This window comes from Monomorium pharaonis, chromosome 1 (genome assembly GCF_013373865.1).
Source record: "Monomorium pharaonis isolate MP-MQ-018 chromosome 1, ASM1337386v2, whole genome shotgun sequence".
Taxonomy (NCBI): domain Eukaryota; kingdom Metazoa; phylum Arthropoda; class Insecta; order Hymenoptera; family Formicidae; genus Monomorium; species Monomorium pharaonis.
Genome location: NC_050467.1, coordinates 23831750 through 23856127, shown reverse-complemented (window position 1 = coordinate 23856127; position 24378 = coordinate 23831750). Strand labels below are relative to the sequence as shown.

The following is a 24378-nucleotide window of genomic DNA, read 5'->3' as shown; positions in this document are numbered from 1 at the left end:
TCTTATTTGTACATATTTAGATATTACGCAATATAATGTTTATATAAAATTAAATTAATTGTAAATTTATTTAAAAATCTCAATTTTTACAATGTTATTATAATTTTTATACATTAACTTTATATGTAAGAGAATTAGAATATAAAACTTTATAATCGTAGAATGGATGTAAGAAATAAGTAAATCAAATCCATATTGAAATTTTAGATTTGCAAAGCGTATAAAAATTTATTAATAACCATATAATTTCAGATTTATACAAACATATCTTATATAAAAATATTATACTCTCCATTCATAACATGTAATTTTTAAACAATATAAATATATAATTTAATATTAAAAAAATAGAAGTTTCACCAACAAGTTTGTTGTGCCTGCTGGTAAAAAAGACAAAAAACTTGCAACCAATTGTGTAAGGTAAATATCGCTTGTAATATTTCATTGCGTTTGATGTGCAAACCGTCTAGAAAAAATCTTACGAAGAAGACGATGACCTCGACAATAATGACGCAGAGTTGCATGAGCAACCATGGCGTATGCAACATGGGATATTCCTGCCAAAGCAAAGTTATATGTTCATTTAGAAGATTGCTTTTAATAAGTTTCGCATAAATTTGTATAATTTTATAATTTTTTAAATAAAATTATTGAATAAATTTGTTTAATAATTTTTTCCTTTTTTTTACTCACTGTAATAGCGCCTAACATAATTAAAGTATAATGTTCGATTCCCAGGATTGACGTCATTAACTTTAAGTCCCGCTCGACGGTAAAGGGCACTGCAATTATCATTTAATGATTCAGAACTATTCATTAATTTATTAGTATTAGGTAATTAGATTTGATAATTAATTAGATAATTTACAACATTTTTATTTATTTTATAATGAAACAATATCTATTACAATATTATCTAATAAGACAATAATTATTACCTTCTTGATTATTTCTATTATGGCGTGACGATCTTCTAGGAATTTTGTAATTCATTGTGCGTATTATATCAAGAGCTGTGACTACCTGACGAAATTTTATATTAATAGCGCGTGGCGTTAAATGTTCATTTTTTTATCTGTGTAATAACAATTTGTATTAAACAATTAAATTAACAAGATGGGAGTATTACGATAGACTAACGATCCCAATGAGGCCCAAAACGATCACGTAAAGTGAGCTACCCATTACATAATGATTGCACAAAGAACAAGCAATTCGTCCAATCTTCTGTAAAATAAAACTTGTATTATTATAATAAATAATAACGAATAATTATTTTAAAAAGCTTTAAAAAAACATTTACTTACAAAATGTCCATCATGGGATCTAAAGTTTCGTCGACTGTAAAAAGCCATAATTCACTTCGTTTCTTAATCCCCGGTCTGAAAAAATTGCGTCAATAAAATGCAAATACATTCATTTCAATAAACAAATGTGTGCTTAACAAACTTTTTATACGTCTACTTTCCAAAAATTTTCGAGGTTTACTTTTATGTCTAATAGCTTTCGATAGATCGCAATTTGACTATATGTCGATTGATTTTGATTGGCAGAATTGCCAATGTATATAATGAATAGCTTTACTGCAGGACGCTATCAGGAATTTCGAGTAGCGGATGAGTGTTGATACACAATTTTATAATGGGACAAATTTATTTACAAGACGGGATTCCAAGAAAGAAGCACTTTAATTAGCATTGCTGTTTAAAAAAAAAGACTCAAACATTTACGCACATTGACGCAAACAATCAAGTTATGTTGGCAACTTCGTCCCGTCGCCGATATAAAAATAGGTTCTGATATTTTAAGTCGGTTTCATCATTGATTTGCATTACAAATCAACGATACGAGAAATATTAACTGTGTTTAGAACAAAAAAAATCAGTTTTCCAACTATTATAAGATTCTTCGATACGATTGGCTCTTATCTTCAGTTTCTATCGGATCTAAATATATAAACCAATCATATAAAAGAATATTAAATAGTTGCAAAAATGCCTTTTTTGCTGAACATAGCCAATTATGCTATGTTATTTTTCCTTTTCATCGTTATATTACATTTATCAGTCGGTTTTCTGTTTCATTGTATAATATTTTTTCCGTATCAATAATTTTTCATACATTTTCGAATGTTGTCGAATTTACCAATTTATTGTGTATTTTTTGTTTTTTCCCTATATATATATATATATATATATATATATATATATATATAATATTATACAATTTTTATGATTCATCATTTAAAAAAATAATACGCAACGATAAATAACATAATATATGTACATTTTAAAGTATATTAATGTGTTTGCACAATAAAAAGATTATGATCTTAATCTGTTAATTACGATGAATCGACCAAATCGCGTTCGAAGCAGTCACGAAGGTTATGAAAGAATGAAAATTCACCAAGAACGCCGAGCAAAAACGGTATATAATATTCGCATACTAAATGTATACTTATATAACAACTCTGTTTTTCTGCTGCACGTGTATATTTTCTATAAAGACGTGTATACTAAGTATGAAAAAAAAAAACGTTATTTTTACAGATAAGAATATATATAAATTCTGTATATTTTATAAGAATAAAGTTAATATACCTCCGCAAATTATTCAATTTTTTTGAAAGAAGAATTTTTTCAACTTTTGTACGTATTTATTCCTCTTTTTGCAGATAATTGAAGCTGAAATATCACCTTGTCTATTTAAGAATCATTCTGATAATTCTCGAACAATTGGAGAAATAGAGAAATCGCTTGAAAAGAAAACGTTCTTTGACAATGAATGTTTCAAGATAGTTAAAGCAATGTCGCTGGCGTTATCGATATTAATCATGTGTTATTATGGATTAACGGAGTACAATGTTTTGCAAAATGGACAGGTCTTTCGTGGCCTTCCCACAAGAAAGACCATCGTGTCTTTTAGCTTTGGTTACTCCGTCTCGCACTCCATAATATCCGCCCTTGCAGCTAGCTTGCTTGTTTATTCCATTATCATGGTAAACAGAATTATTATTCAATAATACATAATTTGATATGTTTTTCTAGCCTTTAGTTTCATATTTACTTTCTGTATTTTGGTTGTTACGCATTTCAGAAGCAGCCGAAATTTAGTTTGCCTTTCATAGGTTTCTTTTTGACAGAGCTGGTGTGCGATTTTTGCGACATGGTCATAATGATTTGGTATCTCTTCAAACATCTTCAAATACAAACTGCGTTACTTTATGCCGCAAGTCTTCTTTTAATGATCTGTAAATATTTTTGTTTCTCTTTCAATTTTTGACGAAAAACGTAACAGGAAATTATTGCAGACAAAAATGGGATATACACGTATCTCTTTTACTCAAAAATCGAATAACAAATTGTCTTCAATATTAAATATATATAGAAATTAATTTCTGTTAAAATTAGAGATTAAAAAAAATCTTTGTTTAAAACTTTTTTTAAATTTAAGAGATATTTTACTAAAAGAACTTGTATTATACATTTTATATTTGTTTTATTTATTTATCATTTATTTAGTATAGTTTATTGTTATTTTTTATTTGCTTTTAATACTTATTAATGATTATTTTATATTTACATCACATTTTTTATATTCAGTAGCAGAAATATGGACGTGGCTGGGTGTTGTATGGCTCTATGAACACCGAAACTTTAAAGCACATTAGATGATGATAAACGTCAGAACAGAAGAAATTTATATATAAACTTTTGATTATTCACTTTTATATACTCCTATATTATATATACATTTTTCTCATAAATGTTTACAAATTATAACCATTTCTTAAAACAGTGAATCATATAGACTTTTTATTTATTTTTTATTTTTTATATTTCATATTTTAGGCCAGGTTGTATTATTAAATTTTATGAGGATAAAGATCGAGTATTGTTTCGTTCCGCGTGATTGACTTTATAAATAATTTTTTTCGGATTATGTTGTAAGCTCCCAAGATTTTCCAGACGTATACACAGTAGGACAATCAAAAGCGTTCACCGAACACTGCGATTTTAAGTCAAGTACTCGTACTTCGGGACAACTATCAATCCTAAAAAAAAAAAGAATTTACAAATGGATATGACGACATTCTACATATATAAATTGTGTATACGTGTATACTTTGGGCAAAATCTATCTAGTGCATCCTTTAAACTGTAAATTTGCGTTGCATTCTTAGATATTTCCCGCAGTAAAAATCCTAAAAACGCTTGACAATGCACGTTTGTTGCTTGCAGATTGATCGCTGGATCGATCGTAATCAATTCGTCGGGTGTGCAATCTCGTTTACCCATTTTACTGCAAAAATTAAAATAAAAGCATTTTCAGTTATTTTATTATCTAATGATGCAGGAAATTTGCAGAAAGTTATACGCAATAGCAAAAAATCAATCATTAATTATTTATCTTTATCTTTGTTTATCTATATTTACTTACTTCCAACGAGATTTATTGACAATTGACAAATTGCAATACGCGCTGGGATGCATCGCAACTCCAGGAAAATTCCAAAGCAAATACGCTCTTGCCGCCATTAGCAACAATTCATTACTTAATTTATTCGCAATACTCGACAATTCCGTTCTAACAGATATAATTATTAGAATATAATTTGAATATAATTAAAAAATTTATAAAGTAAACAAAAGTTTAATAAGTCAATAAATTTATGAAGAAATAATGTAATATATACATATAAAAATAATGTTTTGTTAAAAAAAATTTTTTTAAATTATTTATTAGCTCTTTATCAACAGTTTTATTATTACTTGCTAAAAAATTCATCAATCGATAAGTTAACCAAGCGAATATTAGTGTTTTGAGTGGCCAGTGTCTTTTTAAGATAAAATTCCGAAGTGTTCAGTGCAGTGGAAACACGCATCAAATTAATTAGGTGTATCTATAACAAAATTAATAATTATTTTTTATTACAATTATTTTTTTTTTCTATGGAAAGAAAGAAATAAGGTGACTTGTCCAAAAAGTTAAGTGTAATAAAAGTGTAATAAAAGTTAAATGTAATAATCCTGCCACATTTATATTTAAAAAGTAATGATTAATATTTAATAAAATACAAGTTAAAATCAATTACTTATAAACAAAATCCAATTTAAATTTGAAAACTTTGATATATATCTACATTTAGATTAGGTTGTTCTCTTGCCGCAGCCTCAACGTAACAGAATTCTTTCCCAGACCAGATCTGCGAATCTTCCTTCACGAAATAAACATTAAAGGAACATTCATCATCGGTGATCTTCAAGTCACTACATTGGATATTAATAAATAAATTGTAATAATTTGTACAGAATTATTTTGTTATTAAATGTATTTGTACACAATAAACACTTTTACATAAGGTAAAAATATACAGAAATTAATAAAACCTTAAAAATATCAAATGTAAATTGTAAAGATTAATTAATTAATTAAATACCAAAACGTTAATTAAATTACTTTCATTTACTTCCTTCTTATGTATTGTATTAAAATTAGAATTCTGTTAATTTAATATCGCTCTTTTTTTTTAATTAATTTATTAAATTATTAATGATCAATACCAGCAATTATCACTCGATATGGGTGAACAAAATATTGCCGTGATAAAAGCAAGAAGAACAAAACTACTAATAACGAGGCACGCTGCCATAAATGAGCCGAAGAGATCTTTAGGCCACTTTCTTATATGATTCGCAGCACCCTTAAGCATCAAGCTGTGATACTGAACGCTCCGAAACGGATCTTCGATATACACATACGGAAGTTCAATGATTTTATTTTCGTCTTCATCCAAGAAGGGAAGTCTGTCATTAGAATCTGAGAGAAATATTTTTTCAATTTTTTAAATTATTAATAATTTTTTAGATTATTATTGCTTCATAAATAATACACTTCATATATTGCAAACAATAATTTTATTGTAAATATTGTCTCACTATTTTTTTTATAAAAACTATTTTATCATAAATCTTTATAATTATGTCATGTAAAGAAAACTTTTGTGAAAAATTTACATTTTTTAATGTAATATTTTATAAAATATTTTATAAAATTACAACTTTTGGAATGTAATATTTTAATAACAATTTTAACATAATTTATAATACGTACATTTAGGGTTACTTACTTTCGATTTTCCGCATCCCACTAGCTTTGTGTCTCACTGCACTTCTGATTCGATTAACAATGCTTCAAAGCTTATAATTTGCTAAGTGGACACTTCGTAGTAAAGTCAAGCGTATTAAATCGAGTCGCGGCAGCTGTGTTGAGAAATTGGTGAGGTGTTCATATTGCAAAATACAAATGTGTGACACTTTCGCAAGTTAAATACGAATTTGTCTGACAAATGTCATTTACTCCGAGTGCACTTAGAACACTCGTTTTTTTCTCTTTTCGTTTAATTAGATCACATAGTTTAATAAATTATAACAAGTTTAATAAATTATAAAAAATGTTTGATTATTTTACGAGATCTTGTACACGTATTTATATCATTAAACATTCTGCTGGAGTGCTGGTATTTAATTTGTAAATTAATCAATTGTTTACAATAATATATAAAATTTAATTTATAGAAATTAATAAAAATAATTTATAAAAATTAAATTTAAATTTATTTGATAAAAATTAATACAATTAAAAAAAATAGTTTTATAAACTTTTTGGAAAATAAATGGAAAGCGACTGTTTTCATTTCATCAAAGACATTATTAAAAACAACTTTGCTCCAACTCTTCTCAATATCGTTTCCATATGCACAATTATGATTCTTCTTTTTACATGAACTTGAAATAACATCCAGAAAGAACTATATTCCATAGTATTACTCAGACAATCTAAAAAATCTTGAAATTTTCTTACAATCTTTGATCTGTATGTCATGTTTAACGCTTTTAAAAGATCAATGTTTTTATTTACCCCGATACAGCATATGATGTTCTCGTAAGGAAAAATGAACATTGGTCAAAGATATAACTAGATATCTCAATATTTCTGTCTAAGCGTGTACAAATACAATACAAAAGTAACTGTCGCAGGTACGTTTTGAAAGTTACGGTTTATGTGATCCTGCAAATTTAAAAACATTTCCTGATTGATTAATTAGTAAAATTCTCCGTTTCGATTAATCGATCAAATATAGAAATTAATAGCAAATAAAAATCAGATCTTGAATTTCATTAAGCACGATATAAAAAATAATCGAATCAAAGAGAGTAATGTGATTCCAACTTCATTACTTTGCGAAAACAAAAATGATGATTATTTAGTAGGTTATAATAAAAGTAAATTTAACTTTGCACACATTACATTATAATATATATTATAATTACATATATTATCTGTTATTAATGACATATATTATTTAGTCTCAGAGACACAGGACAATTAAAATATTGTTACCACGCTAAAACTATGCTGTGATAAATTAAAAGATCATTTAAACACGGCGGTTTCAGCTTACAAATTAAATAACTTTTTAATGTCGCTCGAACTTAGGGCCTTTATAAGGTATGTACAAATATTTGCGCAAATATAAGACAAAATTTGGGTATATTGTTATTTTATATACAATAAATTTTGATTACAGAATGTGGAATGAAACAAACAATAAATATGTGCAACAATTAAAAAAGAACGGTAATCTAGGAAAAGCAATAGAACATTTATTATGTAAAGAGAAAATTTACGAAGCCTGGGCTTGTAAACTTATAAGTGCTTTTAAATGCTAACATGTATAAGAACCCGTGTGAAAATTCATCTAGGCATGCCCTATTTAATATTGGCCCCATACGGGCGTTACTTAGGCATCCAAAATAAAGGCTTTTTGGACTGAAACCTATTCAGAGCCTATTCAGGGCCTATTTAAAATATTTGAACTTGGGCTTGTCTGAATTGGGGCTGGTTTAAATTTACAACTTTTTCCCCAAGACTCACAGTTAAGTTTGCCCGGTTACAGTCCGTACAGAATCTAGTTTGAATTAGATGTTGCCAAAACAATTACATTTAGGTTTGCCTAGTTATAGCTTTTTTTCTTAATTATTATATTTTAATTATTTTAATATATTAATTGTTTTACACTTAAATATTTCAGAGTACCGTTTTCTATGTCTGATAGACTGAAGTAATTAGATAATACATTATTTATAAGAACTATTATTTTATTGAGTTTGTTGTCTTCCATGTTTGGCTTTTAAATAGATCGTAAAGAAAAACAAAAGTTTTTTATAGAATATTAATTGCAAATAACCGATATCAGACTCGTAATATGTTTTTGTAAAATTAAATAAAAATACCATTTCTGTATTACAAATACTGATAACTATTTCGATGATTAAACGATAAGATTATATGTATAATCCATAATGCATAAAATATAATAAATAGTTCATTAATTTTAAAATTGTTGTTTTTATTTATTTATTAAATATAATAAATTGGGCAATAATATATCCTGTAATTTTGGCTTAATTTATTTTACATATATAAGCCTAACTTAAATAAAATTAACCATCTAATTAACCATTTGAACGCTTTAAAGTATTAGTGATAAATATATTGCAATTTTCATCAAATTATTAAGGTTATGAAAAAAGATAAACTTATCAATGAAATTAATAAATAAATAAATTAATGCTATTTATTTTTAATATTTTTGCAAAATTTAAATTCTTTTATAAATAATATAATTGCGTCAGTTTATAACATATACAGTATAGGAAAATGAGACTCAGAAACCACTGTTTCGAGAAAAAATTGTAAGAGGCACATTTACTGCAGATTCTTATTCAGAATTCAGGCATTTAAAATTGTGTACACAAGTTAAAACGTTAGAACTCTGATTAAAAATTAAGAAAAAATAATGCAGAATACGAGAACTGTCGAGAATTGTCACCAGATATCTAAAAACTATCCAGCACGACAATTGAAATTAATTTTCGTGCTGATTTCAGCCTCTTAAAATTGTGTACACAAGTTAGAACGTTAGAACTCTGTTTAAACATTAAGAAAAAACAATGCAGAATAAGAGAACTGTCGAGAATTGTCGCCAGATATCTAAAAACTATCCAGCACGACAATTAAAATTAATTTTCGTGCTGATTTCAGCCTCTTAAAATTTTGTACACAAGTTAGAACGTTAGAACTCTGTTTAAACATTAAGAAAAAACAATGCAGAATACGAGAACTGTCGAGAATTGTCGCCAGATATCTAAAAACTATCCAGCACAACAATTAAAATTAATTTTCGTGCTGATTTCAGCCTCTTAAAATTTTGTACACAAGTTAGAACGTTAGAACTCTGTTTAAACATTAAGAAAAAACAATGCAGAATACGAGAACTGTCGAGAATTGTCGCCAGATATCTAAAAACTATCCAGCACGACAATTAAAATTAATTTTCGTGCTGATTTCAGCCTCTTAAAATTTTGTACACAAGTTAGAACGTTAGAACTCTGTTTAAACATTAAGAAAAAACAATGCAGAATACGAGAACTGTCGAGAATTGTCGCCAGATATCTAAAAACTATCCAGCACGACAATTAAAATTAATTTTCGTGCTGATTTCAGCCTCTTAAAATTTTGTACACAAGTTAGAACGTTAGAACTCTGTTTAAACATTAAGAAAAAACAATGCAGAATAGGAGAACTGTCGAGAATTGTCGCCAGATATCTAAAAACTATCCAGCACGACAATTAAAATTAATTTTCGTGCTGATTTCAGCCTCTTAAAATTTTGTACACAAGTTAGAACGTTAGAACTCTGTTTAAACATTAAGAAAAAACAATGCAGAATACGAGAACTATCGAGAATTGTCGCCAGATATGTAAAAACTATCCAGCACGACAATTAAAATTAATTTTCGTGCTGATTTCAGCCTCTTAAAATTTTGTACACAAGTTAGAACATTAGAACTCTGTTTAAACATTAAGAAAAAACAATGCAGAATACGAGAACTGTCGAGAATTGTCGCCAGATATCTAAAAACTATCCAGCACGACAATTAAAATTAATTTTCGTGCTGATTTCAGCCTCTTAAAATTTTGTACACAAGTTAGAACGTTAGAACTCTGTTTAAATATTAAGAAAAAACAATGCAGAATACGAGAACTGTCGAGAATTGTCGCCAGATATCTAAAAACTATCCAGCACGACAATTAAAATTAATTTTCGTGCTGATTTCAGCCTCTTAAAATTTTGTACACAAGTTAGAACGTTAGAACTCTGTTTAAACATTAAGAAAAAACAATACAGAATACGAGAACTGTCGAGAATTGTCGCCAGATATCTAAAAACTATCCAGCACGACAATTAAAATTAATTTTCGTGCTGATTTCAGCCTCTTAAAATTTTGTACACAAGTTAGAACGTTAGAACTCTGTTTAAACATTAAGAAAAAACAATGCAGAATAGGAGAACTGTCGAGAATTGTCGCCAGATATCTAAAAACTATCCAGCACGACAATTAAAATTAATTTTCGTGCTGATTTCAGCCTCTTAAAATTTTGTACACAAGTTAGAACGTTAGAACTCTGTTTAAACATTAAGAAAAAACAATGCAGAATACGAGAACTGTCGAGAATTGTCGCCAGATATCTAAAAACTATCCAGCACGACAATTAAAATTAATTTTCGTGCTGATTTCAGCCTCTTAAAATTTTGTACACAAGTTAGAACGTTAGAACTCTGTTTAAACATTAAGAAAAAACAATGCAGAATACGAGAACTGTCGAGAATTGTCGCCAGATATCTAAAAACTATCCAGCACGACAATTAAAATTAATTTTCGTGCTGATTTCAGCCTCTTAAAATTTTGTACACAAGTTAGAACATTAGAACTCTGTTTAAACATTAAGAAAAAACAATGCAGAATACGAGAACTGTCGAGAATTGTCGCCAGATATCTAAAAACTATCCAGCACGACAATTAAAATTAATTTTCGTGCTGATTTCAGCCTCTTAAAATTTTGTACACAAGTTAGAACGTTAGAACTCTGTTTAAATATTAAGAAAAAACAATGCAGAATACGAGAACTGTCGAGAATTGTCGCCAGATATCTAAAAACTATCCAGCACGACAATTAAAATTAATTTTCGTGCTGATTTCAGCCTCTTAAAATTTTGTACACAAGTTAGAACGTTAGAACTCTGTTTAAACATTAAGAAAAAACAATGCAGAATACGAGAACTGTCGAGAATTGTCGCCAGATATCTAAAAACTATCCAGCACGACAATTAAAATTAATTTTCGTGCTGATTTCAGCCTCTTAAAATTTTGTACACAAGTTAGAACGTTAGAACTCTGTTTAAACATTAAGAAAAAACAATGCAGAATACGAGAACTGTCGAGAATTGTCGCCAGATATCTAAAAACTATCCAGCACGACAATTAAAATTAATTTTCGTGCTGATTTCAGCCTCTTAAAATTTTGTACACAAGTTAGAACGTTAGAACTCTGTTTAAACATTAAGAAAAAACAATGCAGAATACGAGAACTGTCGAGAATTGTCGCCAGATATCTAAAAACTATCCAGCACGACAATTAAAATTAATTTTCGTGCTGATTTCAGCCTCTTAAAATTTTGTACGCAAGTTAGAACGTTAGAACTCTGTTTAAACATTAAGAAAAAACAATGCAGAATACGAGAACTGTCGAGAATTGTCGCCAGATATCTAAAAACTATCCAGCACGACAATTAAAATTAATTTTCGTGCTGATTTCAGCCTCTTAAAATTTTGCACACAAGTTAGAACGTTAGAACTCTGTTTAAACATTAAAAAAAAACAATGCAGAATACGAGAACTGTCGAGAATTGTCGCCAGATATGTAAAAACTATCCAGCACGACAATTAAAATTAATTTTCGTGCTGATTTCAGCCTCTTAAAATTTTGTACACAAGTTAGAACGTTAGAACTCTGTTTAAACATTAAGAAAAAACAATGCAGAGTACGAGAACTGTCGAGAAATGTCGCCAGATATCTAAAAACTATCCAGCACGACAATTAAAATTAATTTTCGTGCTGATTTCAGTTTCTTAAAATTGTGTACACTAGTTAGAACGTTAGAACTCTGTTTAAACATTAACAAAAAACAATGCAGAGTACGAGAACTGTCGAGAATTGTCGCAAAATTACTAAAAACTATCCAGCACGACAATTAAAATTAATTTTCGTGCTGATTTCAGCTTCTTAAAATTGTGTACACTAGTTAGAACGTTAGAACTCTGTTTAAACATTAAGAAAAAACAATGCAGAATACGAGAACTGTGGAAAATTGTCGCCAGATATGTAAAAACTATCCAGCACGACAATTAAAATTAATTTTCGTGCTGATTTCAGCCTCTTAAAATTGTGTACACAAGTTAGAACGTTAGAACTCTGTTTAAACATTAAGAAAAAACAATGCAGAATAAGAGAACTGTCGAGAATTGTCGCCAGATATCTAAAAACTATCCAGCACGACAATTAAAATTAATTTTCGTGCTGATTTCAGCCTCTTAAAATTTTGTACACAAGTTAGAACGTTAGAACTCTGTTTAAACATTAAGAAAAAACAATGCAGAATACGAGAACTGTCGAGAATTGTCGCCAGATATCTAAAAACTATCCAGCACGACAATTAAAATTAATTTTCGTGCTGATTTCAGCCTCTTAAAATTTTGTACACAAGTTAGAACGTTAGAACTCTGTTTAAACATTAAGAAAAAACAATACAGAATACGAGAACTGTCGAGAATTGTCGCCAGATATCTAAAAACTATCCAGCACGACAATTAAAATTAATTTTCGTGCTGATTTCAGCCTCTTAAAATTTTGTACACAAGTTAGAACGTTAGAACTCTGTTTAAACATTAAGAAAAAACAATGCAGAATACGAGAACTGTCGAGAATTGTCGCCAGATATCTAAAAACTATCCAGCACGACAATTAAAATTAATTTTCGTGCTGATTTCAGCCTCTTAAAATTTTGTACACAAGTTAGAACGTTAGAACTCTGTTTAAACATTAAGAAAAAACAATACAGAATACGAGAACTGTCGAGAATTGTCGCCAGATATCTAAAAACTATCCAGCACGACAATTAAAATTAATTTTCGTGCTGATTTCAGCCTCTTAAAATTTTGTACACAAGTTAGAACGTTAGAACTCTGTTTAAACATTAAGAAAAAACAATGCAGAATACGAGAACTGTCGAGAATTGTCGCCAGATATCTAAAAACTATCCAGCACGACAATTAAAATTAATTTTCGTGCTGATTTCAGCCTCTTAAAATTTTGTACACAAGTTAGAACGTTAGAACTCTGTTTAAACATTAAGAAAAAACAATGCAGAATACGAGAACTGTCGAGAATTGTCGCCAGATATCTAAAAACTATCCAGCACGACAATTAAAATTAATTTTCGTGCTGATTTCAGCCTCTTAAAATTTTGTACACAAGTTAGAACATTAGAACTCTGTTTAAACATTAAGAAAAAACAATGCAGAATACGAGAACTGTCGAGAATTGTCGCCAGATATCTAAAAACTATCCAGCACGACAATTAAAATTAATTTTCGTGCTGATTTCAGCCTCTTAAAATTTTGTACACAAGTTAGAACGTTAGAACTCTGTTTAAACATTAAGAAAAAACAATGCAGAATACGAGAACTGTCGAGAATTGTCGCCAGATATCTAAAAACTATCCAGCACGACAATTAAAATTAATTTTCGTGCTGATTTCAGCCTCTTAAAATTTTGTACGCAAGTTAGAACGTTAGAACTCTGTTTAAACATTAAGAAAAAACAATGCAGAATACGAGAACTGTCGAGAATTGTCGCCAGATATCTAAAAACTATCCAGCACGACAATTAAAATTAATTTTCGTGCTGATTTCAGCCTCTTAAAATTTTGCACACAAGTTAGAACGTTAGAACTCTGTTTAAACATTAAAAAAAAACAATGCAGAATACGAGAACTGTCGAGAATTGTCGCCAGATATGTAAAAACTATCCAGCACGACAATTAAAATTAATTTTCGTGCTGATTTCAGCCTCTTAAAATTTTGTACACAAGTTAGAACGTTAGAACTCTGTTTAAACATTAAGAAAAAACAATGCAGAGTACGAGAACTGTCGAGAAATGTCGCCAGATATCTAAAAACTATCCAGCACGACAATTAAAATTAATTTTCGTGCTGATTTCAGTTTCTTAAAATTGTGTACACTAGTTAGAACGTTAGAACTCTGTTTAAACATTAACAAAAAACAATGCAGAGTACGAGAACTGTCGAGAATTGTCGCAAAATTACTAAAAACTATCCAGCACGACAATTAAAATTAATTTTCGTGCTGATTTCAGCTTCTTAAAATTGTGTACACTAGTTAGAACGTTAGAACTCTGTTTAAACATTAAGAAAAAACAATGCAGAATACGAGAACTGTGGAAAATTGTCGCCAGATATGTAAAAACTATCCAGCACGACAATTAAAATTAATTTTCGTGCTGATTTCAGCCTCTTAAAATTGTGTACACAAGTTAGAACGTTAGAACTCTGTTTAAACATTAAGAAAAAACAATGCAGAATAAGAGAACTGTCGAGAATTGTCGCCAGATATCTAAAAACTATCCAGCACGACAATTAAAATTAATTTTCGTGCTGATTTCAGCCTCTTAAAATTTTGTACACAAGTTAGAACGTTAGAACTCTGTTTAAACATTAAGAAAAAACAATGCAGAATACGAGAACTGTGGAGAATTGTCGCCAGATATGTAAAAACTATCCAGCACGACAATTAAAATTAATTTTCGTGCTGATTTCAGCCTCTTAAAATTGTGTACACAAGTTAGAACGTTAGAACTCTGTTTAAACATTAAGAAAAAACAATGCAGAGTACGAGAACTGTCGAGAATTGTCGCCAGATATGAAAAACTATCCAGCACGACAATAAAAATTAATTTTCGTGCTGATTTCAGCCTCTTAAAATTGTGTACACAAGTTTAAACGATAGAACTCTGTTTAAACATTAAGAAAAAACAATGCAGAGTACGAGAACTGTCGAGAAATGTCGCCAGATATCTAAAAACTATCCAGCACGACAATTAAAATTAATTTTCGTGCTGATTTCAGCTTCTTAAAATTGTGTACACTAGTTAGAACGTTAGAACTCTGTTTAAACATTAAGAAAAAACAATGCAGAATACGAGAACTGTCGAGAATTGTCGCAAAATTACTAAAAACTATCCAGCACGACAATAAAAATTTATTTTCGTGCTGATTTCAGCCTCTTAAAATTGTGTACACAAGTTAGAACGTTAGAACTCTGTTTAAACATTAAGAAAAAACAATGCAGAATACGAGAACTGTGGAGAATTGTCGCCAGATATGTAAAAACTATCCAGCACGACAATTAAAATTAATTTTCGTGCTGATTTCAGCCTCTTAAAATTGTGTACACAAGTTAGAACGTTAGAACTCTGTTTAAACATTAAGAAAAAACAATGCAGAGTACGAGAACTGTCGAAAAATGTCGCCAGATACCTAAAAACTATCCAGCACGACAATTAAAATTAATTTTCGTGCTGATTTCAGCCTCTTAAAATTGTGTACACAAGTTAGAACGTTAGAACTCTGTTTAAACATTAAGAAAAAACAATGCAGAGTACGAGAACTGTCGAGAATTGTCGCCAGATATGAAAAACTATCCAGCACGACAATTAAAATTAATTTTCGTGCTGATTTCAGCCTCTTAAAATTGTGTACACAAGTTAGAACGTTAGAACTCTGTTTAAACATTAAGAAAAAACAATGCAGAATACGAGAACTGTCGAGAATTGTCGCAAAATTACTAAAAACTATCCAGCACGACAATAAAAATTAATTTTCGTGCTGATTTCAGCCTCTTAAAATTGTGTACACAAGTTAGAACGTTAGAACTCTGTTTAAACATTAAGATATTTCAAAACTATCCAGCACGACAATTAAAATTAATTTTCGTGCTGATTTCAGCCTCTTAAAATTTTGTACTCAAGTTAGAACGTTAGAACTCTGTTTAAACATTAAGAAAAAACAATGCAGAATACGAGAACTGTCGAGAATTGTCGCCAGATATCTAAAAACTATCCAGCACGACAATTAAAATTAATTTTCGTGCTGATTTCAGCTTCTTAAAATTGTGTACACTAGTTAGAACGTTAGAACTCTGTTTAAACATTAAGAAAAAACAATGCAGAATACGAGAACTGTCGAGAATTGTCGCAAAATTACTAAAAACTATCCAGCACGACAATAAAAATTTATTTTCGTGCTGATTTCAGCCTCTTAAAATTGTGTACACAAGTTAGAACGTTAGAACTCTGTTTAAACATTAAGAAAAAACAATGCAGAATACGAGAACTGTGGAGAATTGTCGCCAGATATGTAAAAACTATCCAGCACGACAATTAAAATTAATTTTCGTGCTGATTTCAGCCTCTTAAAATTGTGTACACAAGTTAGAACGTTAGAACTCTGTTTAAACATTAAGAAAAAACAATGCAGAGTACGAGAACTGTCGAAAAATGTCGCCAGATACCTAAAAACTATCCAGCACGACAATTAAAATTAATTTTCGTGCTGATTTCAGCCTCTTAAAATTGTGTACACAAGTTAGAACGTTAGAACTCTGTTTAAACATTAAGAAAAAACAATGCAGAGTACGAGAACTGTCGAGAATTGTCGCCAGATATGAAAAACTATCCAGCACGACAATTAAAATTAATTTTCGTGCTGATTTCAGCCTCTTAAAATTGTGTACACAAGTTAGAACGTTAGAACTCTGTTTAAACATTAAGAAAAAACAATGCAGAATACGAGAACTGTCGAGAATTGTCGCAAAATTACTAAAAACTATCCAGCACGACAATAAAAATTAATTTTCGTGCTGATTTCAGCCTCTTAAAATTGTGTACACAAGTTAGAACGTTAGAACTCTGTTTAAACATTAAGATATTTCAAAACTATCCAGCACGACAATTAAAATTAATTTTCGTGCTGATTTCAGCCTCTTAAAATTTTGTACTCAAGTTAGAACGTTAGAACTCTGTTTAAACATTAAGAAAAAACAATGCAGAATACGAGAACTGTCGAGAATTGTCGCCAGATATCTAAAAACTATCCAGCACGACAATTAAAATTAATTTTCGTGCTGATTTCAACCTCTTAAAATTGTGTACACAAGTTAGAACGTTAGAACTCTGTTTAAACATTAAGAAAAAACAATGCAGAATACGAGAACTGTCGAGAATTGTCGCCAGATATCTAAAACGATCCAGCACGACAATTAAAATTAATTTTCGTGCTGATTTCAGCCTTTTAAAATTGTGTACACAAGTTCGAACGTTAGAACTCTGTTTAAACATTAAGAAAAAACAATGCAGAGTACGAAAACTGTCGAGAAATGTCGCCAGATATCTAAAAACTATCCAGCACGACAATAAAAATTAATTTTCGTGCTGATTTCAGCCTCTTAAAATTGTGTACACAAGTTTAAACGATAGAACTCTGTTTAAACATTAAGAAAAAACAATGCAGAATACGAGAACTGTCGAGAATTGTCGCAAGATATCTAAAAACTATCCAGCACGACAATTAAAATTAATTTTCGTGCTGATTTCAGCCTCTTAAAATTGTGTACACAAGTTAGAACGTTAGAACTCTGTTTAAACATTAAGAAAAAACAATGCAGAGTACGAGAACTGTCGAGAATTGTCGCCAGATATGTAAAAACTATCCAGCACGACAATTAAAATTAATTTTCGTGCTGATTTCAGCCTCTTAAAATTGTGTACACAAGTTAGAACGTTAGAACTCTGTTTAAACATTAAGAAAAAACAATGCAGAGTACGAGAACTGTCGAGAATTGTCGCCAGATATCTAAAAACTATCTAGCACGACAATTAAAATTAATTTTCGTGCTGATTTCAGCCTCTTAAAATTGTGTACACTAGTTAGAACGTTAGAACTCTGTTTAAACATTAAGAAAAAACAATGCAGAATACGAGAACTGTGGAGAATTGTCGCCAGATATCTAAAAACTATCCAGCACGACAATTAAAATTAATTTTCGTGCTGATTTCAGCCTCTTAAAATTGTGTACACTAGTTAGAACGTTAGAACTCTGTTTAAACATTAAGAAAAAACAATGCAGAGTACGAGAACTGTCGAGAAATGTCGCCAGATATCTAAAAACTATCCAGCACGACAATTAAAATTAATTTTCGTGCTGATTTCAGCTTCTTAAAATTGTGTACACTAGTTAGAACGTTAGAACTCTGTTTAAACATTAAGAAAAAACAATGCAGAATACGAGAACTGTCGAGAATTGTCGCAAAATTACTAAAAACTATCCAGCACGACAATAAAAATTTATTTTCGTGCTGATTTCAGCCTCTTAAAATTGTGTACACAAGTTAGAACGTTAGAACTCTGTTTAAACATTAAGAAAAAACAATGCAGAATACGAGAACTGTGGAGAATTGTCGCCAGATATGTAAAAACTATCCAGCACGACAATTAAAATTAATTTTCGTGCTGATTTCAGCCTCTTAAAATTGTGTACACAAGTTAGAACGTTAGAACTCTGTTTAAACATTAAGAAAAAACAATGCAGAGTACGAGAACTGTCGAAAAATGTCGCCAGATACCTAAAAACTATCCAGCACGACAATTAAAATTAATTTTCGTGCTGATTTCAGCCTCTTAAAATTGTGTACACAAGTTAGAACGTTAGAACTCTGTTTAAACATTAAGAAAAAACAATGCAGAGTACGAAAACTGTCGAGAAATGTCGCCAGATATCTAAAAACTATCCAGCACGACAATAAAAATTAATTTTCGTGCTGATTTCAGCCTCTTAAAATTGTGTACACTAGTTAGAACGTTAGAACTCTGTTTAAACATTAAGAAAAAACAATGCAGAGTACGAGAACTGTCGAGAATTGTCGCCAGATATGAAAAACTATCCAGCACGACAATAAAAATTAATTTTCGTGCTGATTTCAGCCTCTTAAAATTGTGTACACAAGTTTAAACGATAGAACTCTGTTTAAACATTAAGAAAAAACAATGCAGAGTACGAGAACTGTCGAGAAATGTCGCCAGATACGTAAAAACTATCCAGCACGACAATTAAAATTAATTTTCGTGCTGATTTCAGCCTCTCAAAATTGTGTACACAGATTAGAACGTTAGAACTCTGTTTAAACATTAAGAAAAAACAATGCAGAGTACGAGAACTGTCGAGAAATGTCGCCAGATACGTAAAAACTATCCAGCACGACAATTAAAATTAATTTTCGTGCTGATTTCAGCCTCTTAAAATTGTGTACACAAGTTAGAACGTTAGAACTCTGTTTAAACATTAAGAAAAAACAATGCAGAGTACGAGAACTGTCGAGAAATGTCGCCAGATATCTAAAAACTATCCAGCACGACAATAAAAATTAATTTTCGTGCTGATTTCAGCCTCTTAAAATTGTGTACACCAGTTAGAACGTTAGAACTCTGTTTAAACATTAAAAAAAAACAATGCAGAATACGAGAACTGTGGAAAATTGTCGCCAGATATGTAAAAACTATCCAGCACGACAATTAAAATTAATTTTCGTGCTGATTTCAGCCTCTTAAAATTGTGTACACAAGTTTAAACCATAGAACTCTGTTTAAACATTAAGAAAAAACAATGCAGAATACGAGAACTGTCGAGAATTGTCGCAAGATATCTAAAAACTATCCAGCACGACAATTAAAATTAATTTTCGTGCTGATTTCAGCCTCTTAAAATTGTGTACACAAGTTTAAACGATAGAACTCTGTTTAAACATTAAGAAAAAACAATGCAGAATACGAGAACTGTCGAGAATTGTCGCAAAATTACTAAAAACTATCCAGCACGACAATTAAAATTAATTTTCGTGCTGATTTCAGCCTCTTAAAATTGTGTACACAAGATTAAACGATAGAACTCTGTTTAAACATTAAGAAAAAACAATGCAGAATACGAGAACTGTCGAGAATTGTAGCAAGATATCTAAAAACTATCCAGCACGACAATTAAAATTAATTTTCGTGCTGATTTCAGCCTCTTAAAATTGTGTACACAAGTTAGAACGTTAGAACTCTGTTTAAACATTAAGAAAAAACAATGCAGAATACGAGAACTGTCGAGAATTGTCGCAAAATTACTAAAAACTATCCAGCACGACAATAAAAATTAATTTTCGTGCTGATTTCAGCCTCTTAAAATTGTGTACACAAGTTAGAACGTTAGAACTCTGTTTAAACATTAAGAAAAAACAATGCAGAATACGAGAACTGTGGAGAATTGTCGCCAGATATGTAAAAACTATCCAGCACGACAATTAAAATTAATTTTCGTGCTGATTTCAGCCTCTTAAAATTGTGTACACAAGTTAGAACGTTAGAACTCTGTTTAAACATTAAGAAAAAACAATGCAGAATACGAGAACTGTGGAGAATTGTCGCCAGATATGTAAAAACTATCCAGCACGACAATTAAAATTAATTTTCGTGCTGATTTCACCCTCTTAAAATTGTGTACACAAGTTAGAACGTTAGAACTCTGTTTAAACATTAAGAAAAAACAATGCAGAATACGAGAACTGTCGAGAATTGTCGCCAGATATTTCAAAACTATCCAGCACGACAATTAAAATTAATTTTCGTGCTGATTTCAGCCTCTTAAAATTGTGTACACAAGTTAGAACGTTAGAACTCTGTTTAAACATTAAGAAAAAACAATGCAGAATACGAGAACTGTGGAGAATTGTCGCCAGATATCTAAAAACTATCCAGCACGACAATTAAAATTAATTTTCGTGCTGATTTCAACCTCTTAAAATTGTGTACACAAGTTCGAACGTTAGAACTCTGTTTAAACATTAAGAAAAAACAATGCAGAATACGAGAACTATGGAGAACTGTCGCCAGATATGTAAGAACTATCCAGCACGACAATTAAAATTAATTTTCGTGCTGATTTCAGCCTCTTAAAATTGTGTACACAAGTTTAAACGATAGAACTCTGTTTAAACATTAAGAAAAAACAATGCAGAATACGAGAACTGTCGAGAATTGTCGCCAGATATCTAAAAACTATCCAGCACGACAATTAAAATTAATTTTCGTGCTGATTTCAGCCTCTTAAAATTTTGTACACAAGTTAGAACGTTAGAACTTTGTTTAAACATTAAGAAAAAGCAATGCAGAATACGAGAACTGTAGAGAATTGTCGCCAGATATCTAAAAACTATCCAGCACGACAGTTAAATTCGAGTGTAGTGCTGATTTCACCCTTTAAAAATTATGTGCACACGTTTAAACGCTAGAACTTTGTTTAAAAACGATATCAAAACACAGAGCTATACGAGATTTATCGAGAAATGTTGCCTGAATTGTTATAACTACTCAGCACGACACTTTTATTCAAGTATCGTGTTGGTCCCGGGATCAAAAAATTATTTGGAAATTTTTAATCGCCAAAACTGTTTATAAACGATATTAAAGCACAAAACTGTACAAATATTATCGATAATTTTCGCTAGAATTGTCATAACTGTCCAGCATGTCATTTTAGATTTAAACCAAAGATATTGTTACAATTAAGTCAATGTAATTTTTCAAGAGGTTGATTTAACATATCAATTTATATTGATGGATTTCAATAGAAAAAATTATTTATAATTATTGCATCAAAAATTGCATATTTTTGTGGATGAATTTCTGCGCATTTTACAGATTTTTATACAATGTTTTCACCTTCAGAATTTTTCTTCACAATATTTTACACAATTATAGGTAATGAATTATAGGTTCTGAAACTTTTTGCATTTTAAAAAAATTACATAAAATCCTGCAAAATTTTTTGCAGAAAAATTTTGAAAGCGAAAACTTTGTACAAAATTCTCTAAAAACTGCAGAAATTTGTGCCCAAAAATATGCAATTTTTGGTGCAGCAATTTTTAATAATTTTTTTTTACGGATTTTTTTTAACGAAAGGTAGTGACTGTCAATTTTGGTTTATTTTAGTTAAAATTGATAAATTATAACAACTCAGGCCATTTCCAATTGCTGTTTATCATGGCTATAATAAGCTTAATAACAGTAATGTTTTTTTAGAAAAATTTATTTAAAAAATGAAAAGTTTTTAAACAAAAAGTTTGCACTTAAATAATCGAGTTTTAAAAGTAAACATTAGTAAGATTCTTTGCGTTGCCTTTATGTGTGTAAAATTTTTAACTCTTATCATAGCTATACTAAATATTGGCCCGAAGTCTATTTACAAACAATGGAATGACTCAGAATTAAAATCAAAACTACGAATAAATGAATTTTATTTACAAACTAATGAAGATTATCCCAAAAAGTCTATTTTATGTGATTTAAAAATTGGACTTGTCACAAATGTTTTTTTAGACTATATGCATTTTGTGCTATTAGAAATTATGAAATGTTTGTTAAGTTTTTCTATTAAAGACATTCACAAAACTCATCTAATAAAAAAAATATTGATGCAATTAATAAAAAACTGAAATTAATATGTAAATCAACTCGTTATAAGTTTGGAAGAAAACCTAGACTAATAACAGAATATGACAGATGGAAAGCGGTTAAATTTAAAACTTTTTGTTATATTATAGTCCATGGATGATAAAACCATATTTTTAAAAACATTATTATCTGCATTTTCTATCTTTACATTGCGCAATTCGGATACTAATATGTGACGATTTAGTAACAAAATGTATTTAGGCGAATGAATTATTATAACATTTTGTAAAAGAATTTTGTTACTTATATAAATAAGAATTTATAAATCATAATGTTCATAATCTCATTCATTTAACAGAAGATGTAAAGAAATTTGGTTCACTGGATAAATTTAGTTGTTTTCTATTTGAAAGCTGTATGTATAAAATTAAAATGATGTTGAAAACATCAAATAAATCATTATCACAATTCATAAAAAGAATTAACAAATTTGATACATATTAATGTTATTTTAATGTTATAATAAACTACGATAGAGTTATAATTAAATAAAATCTTAGTATTAGTTTATGATTTACAAAATCTTAAATTATTTTTTGCTTACTGAGATGTGTACGTTACACTTACCAGTTATGATCTGCGATGCCGTCCTATACAGCGCCGGGTCGTTCCACCTCTGTCGAGTTCTGAAAATGAGAAAAAAATGCAATTAAGAATGGCGATAGAAGTTTCTTTCCTGCCCACAGTCAACTTCGTGGGCCATGATTAACATATCGCGATCTGCGTTCGAACGAATTGGATGTATACGCGTTCGAGCGATTTGCGACACAAATTTAACCTAATAAGACTTACCGATTAAATACTTGGCGATAGCACTTGTTCTAGCACTTGCAGCGGCGTGTCGTTCCACATTCGTTGCGTTCTGAAAATGACAGGTAAATATGGTTTAGAATGACCTGAGGCAGTTTCATTTATCGTGCGGATTAACTTCGCGCGACGATTACACGTCGCGGAGCCGATACACCTCGGGATTGCTACTGATTGTCACGGATTCCGCGAGTGAAATAAAGAGAGAACGCTGTTAATATGGCGAAGGGGGTACCTTTCCCGCGCGATCGACTTTGGCACGGAATTATTGTCGCATGTTAGAATTGCCCGACCGTTCCACACGTCGCGATTTACGCTACAAGGAATACGCTTTCGAATGAAACGCAATACAAGCTAAATATGCGTCATATTTACCGATTATATAATTTGTGAGAAAGATTCGATCGGGAGCTGATGTGTCCCGCATCCCGTTCCGTTCCGGAAAGAAAGTGAACCCCGTCAGTTCCGGAAAGAAAGTGAACCCAGCGTCCCGTTCCGTTCCGGAAGTCATGTGAACCCCTAAAACAGAGAACTGTGTTAAGTTGGCTCGAGTCAGAGATGATCATCTCTAGCGCTAACTTCACGCGTCAAGATGAGTGCTTCTGCGATATATACCGTTTTGAACTTTGCGTTTTTCACACTAATAAAGCTAATTATTATTAATTCATGTTTCACAAATTGTAATTACTTTTACATAAAAATAAAAAGTATGCGTAAATTAAAATATGAGTTAATTCGATCTCCCACATCGATCGATAATTGATTCGATAGATTCGATATATATAATGAAAACAATTGTCATTAAATATTATATTATTAAATTAATTATTTTATCTATACATTAAATTTATATAAAGTAACAGAAAAATATTGTTTTTTTAATAAAAATGTATTTTTTATTTACAATAATTTTTCCAGTCGGTTTGGGAACATTGATTCCGTCGCGACGGAAGTACTGAACTAACCTTCGGGCGAA

The 24378-nt window shown here is 30.2% G+C and overlaps 3 protein-coding genes and 1 long non-coding RNA gene across 9 annotated transcripts; 2 read left to right on the top strand and 2 right to left on the bottom strand.

The window, feature by feature from the left end:
• Positions 1–279: 279 nt before the first annotated feature.
• On the bottom strand, positions 280–24373 carry LOC105828566. Of its 5 annotated transcripts, XR_004965477.1 has the most exons (9): positions 24307–24373; positions 23778–23921; positions 23388–23457; positions 23163–23221; positions 1308–1382; positions 1130–1227; positions 939–1023; positions 694–782; positions 280–557 (listed from the first exon to the last, which is right to left on the bottom strand). XR_004965477.1 is itself a non-coding variant. In XM_036295417.1 (6 exons), exons 4-6 carry the CDS (start codon positions 991–993, stop codon positions 357–359), a joined length of 345 nt encoding a protein of 114 aa, XP_036151310.1. In that variant the 5' UTR covers positions 994–1023; positions 1130–1227; positions 1308–1382; positions 1450–1869; the 3' UTR covers positions 284–356. The 5 variants fall into 5 exon arrangements, 2 of the variants coding, with proteins under 2 accessions (XP_036151310.1, XP_036151311.1); XR_004965476.1 differs by lacking the exon at positions 24307–24373 and having other exon boundaries at positions 282–557; positions 23778–24134; XR_004965478.1 differs by lacking the exons at positions 23778–23921; positions 24307–24373 and adding an exon at positions 23638–23716 and having other exon boundaries at positions 282–557.
• Positions 2112–3678, top strand: LOC105829173. 2 transcript variants are annotated; one of them, XM_036295416.1, is made up of 5 exons: positions 2112–2156; positions 2324–2430; positions 2678–3001; positions 3100–3253; positions 3606–3678. In XM_036295416.1, exons 2-5 carry the CDS (start codon positions 2350–2352, stop codon positions 3671–3673), a joined length of 627 nt encoding a protein of 208 aa, XP_036151309.1. In that variant the 5' UTR covers positions 2112–2156; positions 2324–2349; the 3' UTR covers positions 3674–3678. The 2 variants fall into 2 exon arrangements, with proteins under 2 accessions (XP_036151309.1, XP_012523298.1); XM_012667844.2 differs by lacking the exon at positions 2112–2156 and having other exon boundaries at positions 2303–2430.
• On the bottom strand, positions 3915–6446 carry LOC105829174. The gene is made up of 7 exons (XM_036295415.1): positions 6134–6446; positions 5568–5823; positions 5147–5273; positions 4776–4906; positions 4444–4590; positions 4129–4305; positions 3915–4057 (listed from the first exon to the last, which is right to left on the bottom strand). The coding sequence occupies exons 1-7, from the start codon at positions 6147–6149 to the stop codon at positions 3943–3945; spliced, it is 969 nt and encodes a 322-aa protein (XP_036151308.1). The 5' UTR covers positions 6150–6446; the 3' UTR covers positions 3915–3942.
• LOC118648890 lies at positions 7082–7613 on the top strand. The gene is made up of 3 exons (XR_004965480.1): positions 7082–7289; positions 7374–7515; positions 7595–7613. It is a non-coding gene; the product is annotated as an uncharacterized LOC118648890 (long non-coding RNA).
• Positions 24374–24378: the final 5 nt, after the last annotated feature.